Source organism: Gymnogyps californianus, chromosome 5 (genome assembly GCF_018139145.2).
Source record: "Gymnogyps californianus isolate 813 chromosome 5, ASM1813914v2, whole genome shotgun sequence".
Taxonomy (NCBI): domain Eukaryota; kingdom Metazoa; phylum Chordata; class Aves; order Accipitriformes; family Cathartidae; genus Gymnogyps; species Gymnogyps californianus.
The window spans coordinates 62,456,951-62,471,776 of NC_059475.1; the positions used below are offsets into that span (position 1 = coordinate 62,456,951).

Consider the following 14,826-nt stretch of genomic DNA (forward strand, 5'->3'; position numbering starts at 1 on the left):
TAAAACAGACACCATCCAGGTCCGATTTTGTACAAATTTAAACCAGAAGCAGTTTTAACTGCTACCACATTCAGTGGTTTAAAAGTCACATTTTAATCTTTCCCCTGTCCTCTTTGGTTGTTTGAAATACTTGTTATAGGGAAATCTGACAGGCTGAGTATTTGGAGATGCTCTGAAAGCATGGAGTACTGATGTTCTCTGCTCACTTAAATTACTCTCAGGTTTTACTAGCTAAAAAAAATGCAGACAAAAGTCTCTCTCCTTAGTTGGTAGCCCATTAAAACCTGCAAAAAGAAGTGTATATTTTGCTCATTACCATGGTAGCATTCTCTCATTTGTTATGCCTCACCGTATAAAATTGGAAAGTTAATTCATTATTCTATGAATTCTACAATAGATTAGACTAACAATGGCATATTTGCAGAGTTGAGTCAAACTTTCAACTTTCCTTGTAAAAGAGCTGTACATTTATTTTCACTATTTGATTTAATAATGAAGTCTCAAGCTGCCAGAGAAACTGCTATTTGATGATTATTAAAAATAATGTTAATGTTTATTATAATAATATATAAAAACCAAAACAGAAGGGAGAAGTCCAGATGTTAACATTTATATTCATGGTTGCTATTCTCAAAGACCCGTACTGCATATTGATGGCTTCCTGCCCCACGAGATGTCATTTGCAGGCAATTTTAAAGCAAAGGTTTTAGCCTTCAGAGAGGCTGGAGGAGAACATTCACTCTGTTTACTGGCCCGGGGGTTCTTTCTGACCTAACACTAGAATATCTGGGAGTTACGGAGTAGGTTGCTAGAAGAAATGAAGTTAAACCACAGCCTACAATGTTTTTAAGTTTACTTAAGTATTATTCTTTGATCTTTTTTTTTTTTTTCCCCTTTGCATGACTGTTCCTCTCCCCAAAGCAGTACTGTCTGAGGGTAGACATTGCACTAAATAAAAGGGGAAAAGGAATTACTGCTACTGAACCTTTGTTTTTTTGTCCATGGGTCTAAGGACGTGCACTGCCTGAAATTGGAGACAGCAGCAGTCTAAAGCTGAGGTTAAAGAGAAGAGTAGAGACTTCCTGAAGCATACAGTTGCCCTTTACCTTTCTTTACAACCACCACCCCAGGCCCAATCTTTCACTTGGCTTGCCTTCTTCAGCACGTCTCATTAAATAACTCATACCAACTCATTAAAAATGGCTCAGCTATTAGACATTATTTTTTCCTAAGAGTCAATCACTTAAGATTTTTATGGAACAGATGGGAAAATTAAAAACAATCTGTCAAATTAAGGAACAAGATCAAATTAAGCTGGAAAGGAGTAGCATCAAGTTATTACAATTGTCTGCTTCTCACACCATCTTGAGATGAGAGGGTACAGAAATGGCACAAATCTGTAGAACTTTCTATTTAATTACTTCTAATTTTCTGAAAGACTGACAAACAATTTTGAACATAAATTTACATTTTTTAACAAACCACAACACACAAGTTCTAATATTTCTTGTCAGAGTTGGAGAGTCATGGAAGAGAAAGTTCAGAATTACACCTTCTTAGGAGGAGTGTCACATTATGAATGCCATTTGGTATTTCTTATTCCACAAGAAACAATATAACATGAAATATTTCCACAGGTCACTAGGTCTGTAACTTCTGAAAACCCATTTGAAGCTGCATTGAGGACAGTTATTTGAGTATTATAGAAAGTTAAGGCAAGACTGTTCAATTGATCTAAGTGGAGGATCCCCTGAGGCACTGCTTTCAATGGGTTTCCTTACTGCTGCAATGACCCAAATATGTGGGTTCAGCTGTGTGGTCTGGCCTATAAGATAAGGAAAATATTTATCTTCTGGAGTTTTAAATCATCATACAAAGAATTCGCTACAAAATTACTTTGAGATTACTATTTTTACAGATGATACAGGCTACCAAAAAGGACTCCTACAAAAGCAGAGTTGCAAATACATCTTTCAGAGTTATCATACCACAGGATATTACAAGCGTATTTTATGTCTCAAGGCAATTCCCTTTAAAATAATCCAACCAATCCTATTTTAGAATATTATATATGCATCTATAAGCTTTAAAGTGATCAATAAAGAGTAAACATATAAAATAAAAAATTAAAACATTCACAATGACTTTTGGGAACATCTCTGCAAATAAAAGATACAGAAGATAAATAGAGCCCAAGCTGCATGTTGTCAGAGAAAAATCACACAGAACCACCAGAAGAGAAAAAAAAAGCCCAGACAAATTTCCTGAAAAAGGCAGGAATCTCAGACAAGAATTTAATCTGAAATGGACATCAAAGGTCCTAACGTAGCAACAGGCTTCACGTGCCCATGTCCCAAAGAGGAGCACAAGACCACTTCTTTGTTATTTTTTACAAAGGAAAAGAATACTTAGAGGTAAAAGGATCATGATGGATCCAAAACTTGCCTCCATACCTTAAAAACAAGCTATAACACGTCTGCACAAATGAAACACTGCCTCAGCTTAGACCTGCCAACCTTTTCATTTTGGGCGGCAGATTATTACTTTTTACCATATTTCACAGTTGTACATCTTTGCTGGCTATTCCTCCAGCAGCTGACACTCAGGGAAATTGCTGGTGTAAAAGGAGAGGTCATTAATGCAAACGCAATGCCACTAAGCCACAGACCGGCACCTGGGACTCAGCGAGCACACAGCACAACTGCTGCACGCAGGCATCACATTCAGTACCTGCCACTGCCAGTGGGCTTGCCACCTCTGTAGGCAAGAGGTGGCTGAGAAGAAAACTCTTCGAAATGTGCCTTATGTGTCATTCTGGAGCTATAATCTGCTTCTGTAAGAAAGACTTAAGATCACCTCGGACCAATGAAGGAGACTCTGGCTCCTCTGCACTGCATCTGTTGGTGGCTGCTTTAGGGACTACGACCAAACAGAAAGACAACATATTAACAGATGACACAGGTTTGTACAGTGTCTTCCAGGGCTGGTGAAGACCACAGGCCTGCTCAGCCTTCAGCCCAACCTGTCCTTGGCTTCCCTCTGCAGTAGCTCCTCCTCACTTTATACATACAATAAATCACTACTCTAATTACAGGAGACTTTCCCAAAGAAAGCATGCATGTAAACAGGTTACTGTGCAATAATGTAGGATACTGTTCTTTCTATAAATATAGGAACAATTAGGGTAGCCTTAAAATATTTTAAGAAAGATATGTACCTAAATTGTCAGCAAGACTTATCTACAAAGACCAGCTAACCTGTACTTGAGCTTTTATTGTACTCAGGTTTGCAGTTAAGGTGTGCCTGGTCTTGGTATCTAACACAATGTTTTCTTAAAGGGATTCCAACTATTCAGTCAAGGATCTCACGTAGCATTTAACAATTTAAACTTCAAAGAAAACCCTGACTGAAATAGGTAAGTATTAGGATTCTCTACTGGATATTTGACTTCCCTAAAATGTCTAAGTCAATGTGCAGAAATCACATACAACTGACCCATGGACATCTGCAACACAGGAGTCCAGAATCTTAATTCCTTCTCCACCTTTAAGACTCTCATTGAAAGGAAGATATCCACCTGAATACAACCTTTACAGTTGAAAACACCTCTTATAAGAGTTTAGAAAATTACTCTGTTGTGTGCCATTGGCCTAGAAAACTACTTCCAAATTTTTTCCCTCCCCCAACATAGTACAGCTCTGTCTTTACTGAACATGTGGTGAGTGATGCTTTATGACATTCCAGCAGAGCAGACATTTATATAGAAATACGACTACAACTTCACACACTCAAACCTGAGAAAGGAAGGCGATGTTTCTAGGAGCAATGTAAAAAATGCAGTATTTGACCACAGCAGTTACGAGCTAGGGGACAGATGAAAACTCACATCCTGTTAAAATGTGCACACACATATGGAGGGACGGAAACTTAATTCTTTTGAAATACATCCTAGCAATTAAGATCAGCAAATGAGGTTTGCCAAAGCTACAAGAACATGTACTTCTAGAGCTCCAATACTTAAAGGAAGGTTTTGGGGGGTGGGGTTAGGTGTTTTGGAGGGGTTTTTGTGTTTTTTGTCTGAGGGATTTTTTTGCTTTTTGTTGTTGGGTTTTTTTAGGTGGAAATGTAATTTCACCTTGTGGTCATTGGTTTGGTAATCTTCTGTCTTGATGATTTGTCAGTTGTTCACCTGGGCTACAGTTAATCCACAAGCAACTGCTAACACTTACTAATTGCTTTTCATGAGACAAACTTTTAAAATCCTTTTATAAATAAAGGTTGATTCAGCCTTTCATTATTCTTAGATGTGACCTTAATGTGACCTTAACGCATACTTTACAAATGTGAATTTGCAAAACTAAAAAATCGTTAAAAAAAAATCACAGTACAGTAATAGCAAAGAAAAGGACAAGATTCTCATGTTTCTGTGAACAAAACAGGACTCTCAAGGCTGGAGATGAGGATTTTTAATGATAATCTTGTACTAATACTATAGCATGCTAAGTAATTGATGAGGTAGTATGGGCAAAGAAACTGACCTTTCTTTAATCATTGTAAGAGCAACTTAGGATCTCCTTGTGTCTAGCATGGCTATGTGTGCGTCACACACAAATTGTGATCAGAATTGAATAATGGAAGATAAAGCACCTAAAAAAAGACTGACGTTAACATTGAAAGCCAGGGCTTCCCAGCTATTAACCTCAGCCACTTCCACCTACTTTTAAAGGCTAAAAATTACCTCAAAATTAGTTGGAAGTCTGTAATATTGTTTGTGCTGCTTACAAACAATAATCTCAGCTCCAGAGTGGAGACTTTAGGAAGTAATGTTATTTGATTTTAAAAAAATGCAACAAACAAACCAAACCAAAACACCAGAACCCCCACAACACTATCAGAGCCTGCGGTAATTCAGTTACCATTCTCAAAGACGACAATGAAAAAAGAATGGCAGATTCCAAAAAAGAAACACAAAAATAGCATGCAGGAATAAAAGCAAGTAATTGATTTAATCAGTCCCCTTGACTCTCAACAGATATTTGGTATTAAAAATCCCTTTGATACAAGAAAATAATCAAATGTAGTGTGCAACCACAGAAGTATTTAGAGATGTATTCATCTCAGCTGGAGAGCATGTGAATATAAAACATACATGTAATTTTTTTGCCTATATGGCTCACAAGGGAGAAAATGTCAAGACTTATGAATCATACTAGAAGGAAAGTTAGTAAGAAAATAAATAAAACATTTAAAAGTCCTATAATTATTTTAGCTTTAAAGTATAAATTTGTTTTTCTTCTTGAAGTTATATGAATTTGTCTTTCTTTGTTCATACAGTGTTGACAAAGTGATCTTTCATATTGTTTTCCATGTCAAGACTATAATTCCATCTAGTCTTTTTAAAATATTATGTTTGAGAAACACCCCAGGTCAGGATTAAAGCATGTTAGTGAACAAGTGTCCTTTTCTTGTTCAAATCAGAAATGACTGCACTTTCAATTTTAAAGTGATAATCAAAAAAACCCCAAACTTGTTTGAGAGCTAACAATCAAAAGCAATTCTTGGGGAGGATTCATCCTTCAGGAGGGCCTACTTCATTTTAAGTTCTTTCAAAATTATTTTTGGTGACCATGAGAAAGAATTGCATGTAGCCCCTGTGTCACTTCTGTATTCAAATTAATCATCCATTTCACAGTTGGGACACGTCCCTGAAAGCTTCTAATGTGGTATCTAAAGTGCTGTCTTCTTCCTTTTATCAGAGCAGCACCTAGTATCTTAAGCCAGAGAAAACAGTCCCTTCGTTTTCAGAACAGACATGTAATAAAGCTGTACCCTTTGATTATTCTCCAGTGCAATTCCTTTAGTTTCCCAGAGCTTTAACTATAATGCAGATAGTCCTGAGATTAAATGTGTGTGCTTGCACAATCTTTACTGGTTCATTTAAGTCTTCCTTCAAAGCATTTTACATTTTTCAAAAGCCAACACCAATCCAATTGGCTGCTTAAAATGCAGCCTATTACAAAAGCAAAGCTATAAGCTCCTGACAAAAACATTCAGCCTTTCATACTAATCACAGATAAAGTGGATTTGGCAAAAGATAATTAGAGACGTCTAGAAGACTTCTGTATTCTGATGAAATTTGAATGCTTTCTCCAATACAACGTAAATATTTAATACCAAGTAAAACCAGAATAAAGTGGTGAGACATGTATGCTTAAGAAAATAAATGTTACTTTGGAAAAAATCAAAAGGAAGATTGGTTTCAGTAAACTGAACTGCAGCAGGAAGTTGTTCATGACACCATAAAGCAGGAAGCATATGTTTGGTTAATCATCAGACCGGTGGAAGAATGAATTAAGAAGTGCTAACAAATCCATACACATGCACTTTTAAAACATAATCTCTATCTACTTGTAAAGTAGTAATTTGTACCCAACCAGAAAATATGATGCAGGACAACTTCTTTGGAATAAACAATCCTTCCAGCACCCTGTTTTCATATAACAAAGAAAAAAATAGAAAGTAAATTCAACTGCAAAATAAACGAGACATCAAAGCACGTTGCTCTCAATAACATTCTTTAAGTGTCATATCTTGGCCCGTATCCCAGGATACCCTTGGAAATGACACATTGCATCTCAATGGGATTCTTTCAACAAAATATTTTAATAAATAAATTCAGGTTTTATGCTAACTTATTTGATTAAATAAAGCTTTGTGGGCATTATGTGCAACAGATGTCAGAGCCTGATGGGCTTTTGTTCCAATCCCTAATTATTTGTGAAACTGCCATTTATAAATGCTATCACATCGTAAGACCAATAAATAATCCATCTAAAATGCGTAAGTATGTCTCCATTCTGAAATGGCAAAAAATCAAAGTTTTAAAACAATATCAGGTTTCAAGGACAGCTCACAAAATAAAAAGCTTGAGTGTTCTGCCCCAGCTAAAGTAATGGACAAACCAGCAACTTTGTTTCTTACCTACCAAAAACCAAATATGAAGTGAATAACACAATCTTTTGCCAGGTATAAATGTATAGTCTCACTACCATTAGTGAGAAACATAGACTGAGAAACTGGCAGTTGTTCACAATTTACCTGATTTTCCCATTTCTAGAATAACAGTTTCAATAGTTTCCTCTTTTCCAAGAGATACTTTCAGATAAAATTCTAAAAATACAGGCACTCCGATTACAGAACATTTCCTAGCTTTCATAAGATTATTTTTACCAATCCCAAATGCAGGCCATGACCATGCTACTGTCTCTAGACCATGTAAAAACTTTTGGCACTCTTCAGACAGAACACGTTTATTTCAAAACGACCTGGAAGCAGAGGGAAGACTATTCTTGATTTCAGTGACTGTAAGAGAATAAACACATCCACTTATTTTGCGTATTATTGCAAATACTAAAAAATGAAATCCCTAAAGGTGTAAAAACAAGATGCCTCTAATCCGGATACCAGAAACCTGTATTTAGAAATTTATGACTAATCAGCCAAAACTCTTGCGTACTTGCTTAGTTTTAAGAATTTTTATGGATTCCGTTCTTAAAATTAGGCAAACATTTAACTTCCCAATGAAGCAATGCCCTCAATAAAGATTTTATTGCCACTTTACCCTATTTCAGTGATATAGCAGAGAAGAGTTTATATGCTATATGGTGCTTTCATATCACATACTTAAAAAGGTGAAATGAGAATCTTAAAATTTGGCTTTTGATTTTGTGTTTTTCTCTGATAACTTTACAGCATCAAATATGTTTATTTTTGCCTCGTTGCTATGATTTTATTTAGATCGGATCCTAAGGTAACAACATAATAGGACATCTTAAAAGACAGAAAATACGCCTGCAGAATTCCTGGCACATAAGCAGAGGATGTGTCGAGTCTTCGCTTAAAAAACCCCAAAAATGAAAAACAAAAAACCACAAGCATTAAGTGCATTTTATTTGCAAATATCATATGCAAACAAATCGTGTAATTACTTGGGTTGAAGAAAACTGATAGGCTACTACATTTTTTCCTTCTAATAGCAGGAAAAATATCATTATCCTGATAGCATCCTTGATAGACAGATACTAAATCTAGACCTGAGTGTTTTCAATGACAGTGATTACAAAACACGCCTTCCTAGATTGTCTTATTGCCTATTGGTAAAAACGGTTTCTTAGTGTTTAATTTAAAAAATACTTTCCACATGAGACACCATTTCTTGTTCTGTCATTGATACTGATGAAATTAAATGATTCCGGCCTGCTTTATAACATTCCTTTACGTTTTTGTGATAAGTAGTAATTTTTCTCTTCAGTTGTGTTATCCTTTGCATGAACATGCCCAGCCATCATTACCTTCTCTCAGCTATTATTTCCCTAAACTTTTCATCATTTTTGTTGTTTGTTGAACTACATCCAGTTTATTTTAAACAGTGCATTATCTTCTGCGCTATCTTTGAAGCTAATCAAGAAAATTCCACACCATTGACACCCTGGAGGAGACATTACAAAGACAGACAAGGTTTACAGCACAACAGCACATCATTGCACATAAAAGACACATGCCACCCAAGAAAGAATTATTTTTTTTTTACCTATGAAGATGTTAAAAAGCTTTATTTTACCCATTTTAAAGCTACTGTGATAATTCTTGCACAAAGGAAGCATCTGAGTTAAATTTCATGGTGTCTTATAATACACTAGGACATAAACCAGAAAAATACATACGGGATTAAGTTTCCATAAAGCCCAAATGATCTGGCGTATGAAATAGGAGAAGGAATTTAATCCACTCCTATAATGTGGTCAGGGCACATGACTTCCCCCCTGCCTCCATAGCTGCCTGCTACAGCCACGGAGCCAGAATAGCAACCCCGGCTCCTCCAGGCCACTGGCGTGGCTCTAGCGACCCATCACCTGGCCGGCTCTCGTGGCCAGGGCCGGGGGTGCGGCAGGCTCCTGGCACAGCTGCTCGGCGGCACCATTCCTCGCTACCCCCTGTGCAGCCGCGCTCCCCGACTTCAGCGGCGCGCAGAAGCCAGCACTCGGCCAGGTAACTTCAGAGCAGAGAGCGACTGGTTGAGTATATTCATCCTCCCGTTCTGAGTTATGTTCATTTTTAACTTGCCTCGAGAACCTCTTTCTGTTTACCCCCAGCGCTGGTACCTGCAGGAGACAACACGTTGAGGTGCAGATTGCCTTCGTTTCCTTCACCCTGCAAACTCCCTCCTGATGGAAAACTATGCTTTTCAGTTGTCTTTGTCATAGATAAAGTATAAAGCCTCTTTTCTGGCAAACAATTAAATTAGGAATTAATTTGTTTTAAATGTGAAATAAATTAATCTCTTTACTTAAAAGAAGCCAATCTTATAAGGCAGGAATATTACTTCCTCCTCTTTTTAGAGAGATAAGAAAAGATGTAAAGTTTTTTCCATTAAGAATTCTTAAGTCAGGAACTATTACTGAGCCACTGTGACATGTTTTTGTAGGTAAAAACATAGCATAAAAAGGGTACCATGCACAGGCACAGTTGTAAGTTTTTTAGTCCAAATGCCTTTTCCTTGTCACATGATATTTTCAGAGTTGAGAGGAACTCACATAACAATCTTGCATGCAATTCAGTCTCCTCATATTTGTTTTTCTTTTAAATGTAGTGTACCTTACGGTGATTTTTTTCATACTTTTAAATAGAGAAGTAGCCATAATTTTGCTTTATATCCATTCACAATGCAATTGGAAAGCTGTCCTTTTACTTGTGAACCAGCAAAAGGTACGGTTATGTTCCTGTTCTCGAACGTTATTACTCAAAGCACAAAAGCAGGCACATGACTGTACACTGACCTTCATCTGTTCCCAAATCATGTCTTTTAAAAGCCTTGAATCTGTTTAAGGGGAGTTGCTGAAACCTGAAACGAACTTGCTCTATTGCTTTATAAAGTAGATGAATGTAAAACTTAAGTATTACATTTCAGGCTCTTACTGTACTAAATATAGCAAAATTAGGATGAGGGAGAATATAACTGGAACATGAGTCTGGTTTTAGAGAATAAGTTTTTGTTACAGGCATCGATGATTACTTTGTAATATTTGGTACGTTTTTATTTCTGACAGAAAATCACCATAAATTTGCAGAAGGAAAAAGTCCTCCTGATCAAGTTTTTTATTTTTAAAAGCAGCGACCTTAAAAAAAATTAACAACTCCTCCCCCCACAAATCACACCACCACAAATTGCTAACTAGTTCCGATAGACCCAAGTCTAAGAAGCATCTTGAAATACACCTCGCATTTAAATTTTTGTCGCTTGCACTCTGCTTGATTTTCATAAGGCTATGTTTAATAATGAGCAAACACATCAGCTGAGTATTCAGAGGAAAAGTAAACTTAATTAGAAAAGCAAGCAGTGCATAAAATAACTGCAGAATGCACCTTTTGCTGTGTGTCACTGCCTAACACAATAGGCCAGAATTACATAACACTTCCGAGCACCACCTCAATAAACTTGTTCAATAATTACAACAGAAATGAGGTAATCAAGGATTTTTTTTTCTTCATTCATTTTTAGTCATCTTCACTGTTGTTTCTAACGACGTAATAAAACCTTGCAATGAGCGCTGATAATGTTCATCTGCATGTTTCAAAGAAAGATTAACTTAAATGTAACTCCGCAGGACAAGAACAATAGTAAACGCATTGTTTTCCAATAGAAGAATGGCTTGTAAGTTGACAGATTTCTTGACAAGTTTACAAATTTTTGACAGTTGTCAGATGTGAACTTAACATTCATTAAGTATTTAATCTACTTATAAAATCGTAGAAACCTTCAGGTTGTAAGAGACTTTTGGAGATCACCTGATCCAACCTCCTGCTCAAAATCAGGCTAACTTCTAAGTTAGGTCTGATTTCTCAGAGCCTTGTCCAGTCAAGGTTTGAATTTCTCCAAGGATGGAGATTCCTCAGCCTCTCCGGGCAAAGGGTTCCGGGACTTAACTGCTCTTCATGGGTATGTCTTTGTGTCCTGGGTCTTCCTTCCGTTACACTTTAAACCTAAATATGGTAAGAAGTGCTGCTTCTTCTGTCTATACTGACACTCAGTTGACTTTTGACAGCACAGGTTTTGAAGGTTTGCCTTGGTAACAGTTTATTGTGTGACCAGTAATAATTTTGCACAAAACTTTTTTTTTGTCTCTAAGTGGCATGGAGGGATTGAGAGTAAGCAATTATTTGTTCAGCATAAATTACAAACTATGTAAAGCAGAGGTGACTCCAGGACTGATACTCTAGTTTTAAATGGTCTTGATCTTAAGAAAGCTCAGGAGCCACACACTGTAGACTCAAGCCCAGATCTGCAACAACTAAGAAGAAAGAAAAGAGGAAAAAAAAAGTAATATCTAATAAAAATTCTGCTATTTTAGCTTGTGCTAGTGTTACGCCAGCTTGCATATGGTTAAATGATCTTGTCCTACTGCAATATATAGTGAGATTTTAAAAGGTGACTCACGCTTAAGGCAAATGAAATGACTACTGCAGTCCTCATGTTTTTGTCTTTGTATAATTTAATCAGCTGTTCATCTGAACAGTTGGAAAGGATAGATTTATATAAAAATAACTTAATCTCTCTTGCTAAATATTTTCCTGTATCAAGTCTATATTCTGATACAAATCTATTGAATATTGGCTTATGTTGACCTCATTTGAAATGAGAAAGAACACTGGGGTCCCAAAGGAACCCAGCACATAAGCTCTCAGTTCACTGTCATACAGCAAGGAAGTCAGTCTTAAGCACATGTTTACTTGTGCTGCTGAAAGAGGATGACAGATAAAGACACGAGTTAGGCTCAATGTCTGGTTTTATATGATTAGCACAGTATTTTTTTTTTATTCAGCATCATTAAATTCAGTATACATATCAATTATATTTAAATATATAATATATACATATGTGTACTTTACAGATCTGGCATTCCAATGTGTATGTTCAATTTAGATAAACAGCCTTATTAAAAAAACTTGGAGCATTTAACACTGTTACAGCATTTTCAGAAGTAAAATAAGTTTAGAATACTTTTGAGAAAGTATTGTGGAAAAGGGATCTTCATTATGGAAAACACCTACAATCTTCCTGAAGAAGACATACGCACTAGGAAATCGTGACCAACAGGACATGTGTCCCGGAAACCCCTCCTCTTCTTCAAGACTTTATCCTTCATTAAGAGTAATGAACCTCTAAGAGCCCTCTAAGTATGAAGTCCTCTATAATCTTCAGCAATGAGACGACGTGACTTTTCCATATAACTAGCATCACAGCTATCCTATTAAAATACAGTAAAATGTAGGGCTTTAATGCATTATAAGGAATTTTGAACCTGACCAATTTATCTGATAATAATTGGCTTCATATTCACAAATAGAATTTATGTAAAAACATGGATTTCCTATACAGAAAGTTCACATTATTACCTTTGGTGTCAGAAGTTGCATTGAATTTACTTGTGAAAGAGTGTTAGACATTCTACAGTTCAACAGTAGTCACTAATAAGTTAGGATGGCAGCTGTTGTACATCTGAAGCTAACAAATGTTATGTGACCAGAGATGACTGGCATGACATGTGGCCGCAGCCTTTTTATACAGTTATGTTCTCAACTATTTTAAAAATGTCCACAAAAGTCCTTCAGAAATACTGTTCCCAAGAAGTTCATGGAAAACTGATCCTTTAATATTTACCCCACTCAGTTAGTTGCATATATTCACACATTATCACAGAGCGATAAACTAAAGTTTAAACAAAAATAGTAATACAAATTATTCATCTGGAAGTCATGTTCTCAGCAGTGTGACTTGAGGCTGGATTCACTTGCTTGAAAGTACAGGGCATATATTAAATTTCCAGCAATCAATTATCATTTCAGCCTTTGTATCTGCCATCATAAATTCAGGCACATGCCCATATGGATAGACAAAGTGCAAAGACAGAACTGTCTTCCAGGCAAATTCCAAAAGCAAGTGTGAAGTTCAGTATCGAAATATCACTCCCTTTTCTGTCCTCATTCTCAAACAGTACACGCATTTTTAATCTATCTAATATTTTCCCAGTCTTCCTGGAACTTTCGCCTTCATAATCTTTATATTGACAAAAAGTGTTGCTATCACTTTATGTCCATCCCAGGTACCTACACACACAAAGACTCACTGTAAGGATTTAGAGGGTTCCAACAGAGAAGAATTTCCAAAAATGCAATTGATTTTACCTACTTATTTCACGCACAAGAAGAATACATGTCTCAACGTGGTTCTGGTTATAAGTCACAATTTCTTATGCCATTAGTGTTTTGCTACATTTTTTACATTTAATAGATCTAGAAAAGCTTTTTCTAGGGAAAAGTTGTTACCTTTGCTTTTTATCTTCTAGTACCTGAATTTTCAGTGACTACATTAAATATTTATACTTTAAAAAAAAGACATATGAATATTTTAGTATTTAATAACTCGGAGACTGGGTCTGTTTCATATATACCCTATTTGTTATAATTTTGCATGAACTGATCTTTGAAGTCAGGAGTTAACTGCTTTTTTTCCTTGATAGGAGAAATACAATTGGAAAGACAAAACAAAGTTGCTGGCCATACATTTCTTCCCGTGTGCTTAGGAAAGGGTGTTGGTGTGCCGAATGGAGGGCCTGAAAGGTTTCAGGCATTTGTAACGTTACTTGAATTAGGCTTTGCCTAAAACATCCTTCTATAGCAGTGATGGAGAGGATTAAAATAAAAAAGTTAGCATAATACTAGGATTTACTCAAGCATAAAAAAGAATCTCTACCTTATTCCAAGTAATTGCCAGTGAAAAAAATCAAACACTATGACCATAACTTTAGATTGTTTTTAACAGTCTTTCTATTAGGGCAATACCTGGGATTGTATATTCACAGGTGAGAGAGTATGGTCACATACTTGGGACTAGACGATTTAACGGCACAAATAACAACAGGGTTAAGTATGTGGGGGGCGGAGTCCTTCCTTCAGGTGATATTAACACTCAGAAAAGAATATTTCATGCAATCCAAACTTTCAATTCCATCTTCTATGTAATCATTAAAATGTAGAATACATCATGTGGCAAGCTCTAATATTTGAAAAGTCAAGCACAGACAAAACTTACTGAAAACATAATGAACCATGAGATTTTAATACAACATAAAGACAAAAGGCAATAACATGATTCCATCTGTTACCTGTCATGTGTCCTCATAAAATCCCAGAACTTCTTGGTGCCATTCTGGGGGAAAAAAACAAATAAATCCATCAGTAAAATTAATTCCAAGTGAAAAACGACTATAATGAAATTTAACAAAATTTAACAGGCATTTCTTTGAAAACTTGGTATAGCTGGTTGTATTTATGAGGCCATTATTGTAGATTTTGACAGTAAGTATAGAAGCTGAGAACTGTCTTAGGACAGTTCAAACTCTTAGATCCACAATATTATGCTGACAGCTAACTTAAGACTATGGTAGTCTTTGGGCCCAATTTTGGCAACAGTATCAACTTCAGATGCCCAATCTAACCATTCAGGTGCTAGGAAGCTATAAGCAGCTAAGTTTTAACCAGTAAAATTACCCATAGATCTATGTTCTTCCATGTCCAGAAATGGTCTTATCTTAGGAGGACAGCTCAGCACTTACCTCCTAAATAAACTCATTGGGGATCTAGGAACAAGACATCCTTCCCTCTAACTCCTTACAAGGCCCAAAATAGTAGTTTTGTCCACGATACGTCTAACATGAAGAGATCGCGCTCCATTCTACACAACAGCTGTTACTCTGCACTGTTTGTGGT

The 14,826-nt window shown here is 36.3% G+C and overlaps 1 protein-coding gene across 1 annotated transcript in view; it reads right to left on the reverse strand.

The window, feature by feature from the left end:
* NUDT14 (nudix hydrolase 14) overlaps nt 1–14,826 on the reverse strand; it is a 63,415-nt gene that overhangs the window by 17,842 nt on the left and 30,747 nt on the right. Inside the window, exon 2 of the mRNA XM_050897548.1 lies at nt 14,223–14,266. Within this exon, the coding sequence (XP_050753505.1) occupies nt 14,223–14,266 (44 nt within the window). The remainder of the gene's footprint in view (nt 1–14,222; nt 14,267–14,826) is intronic.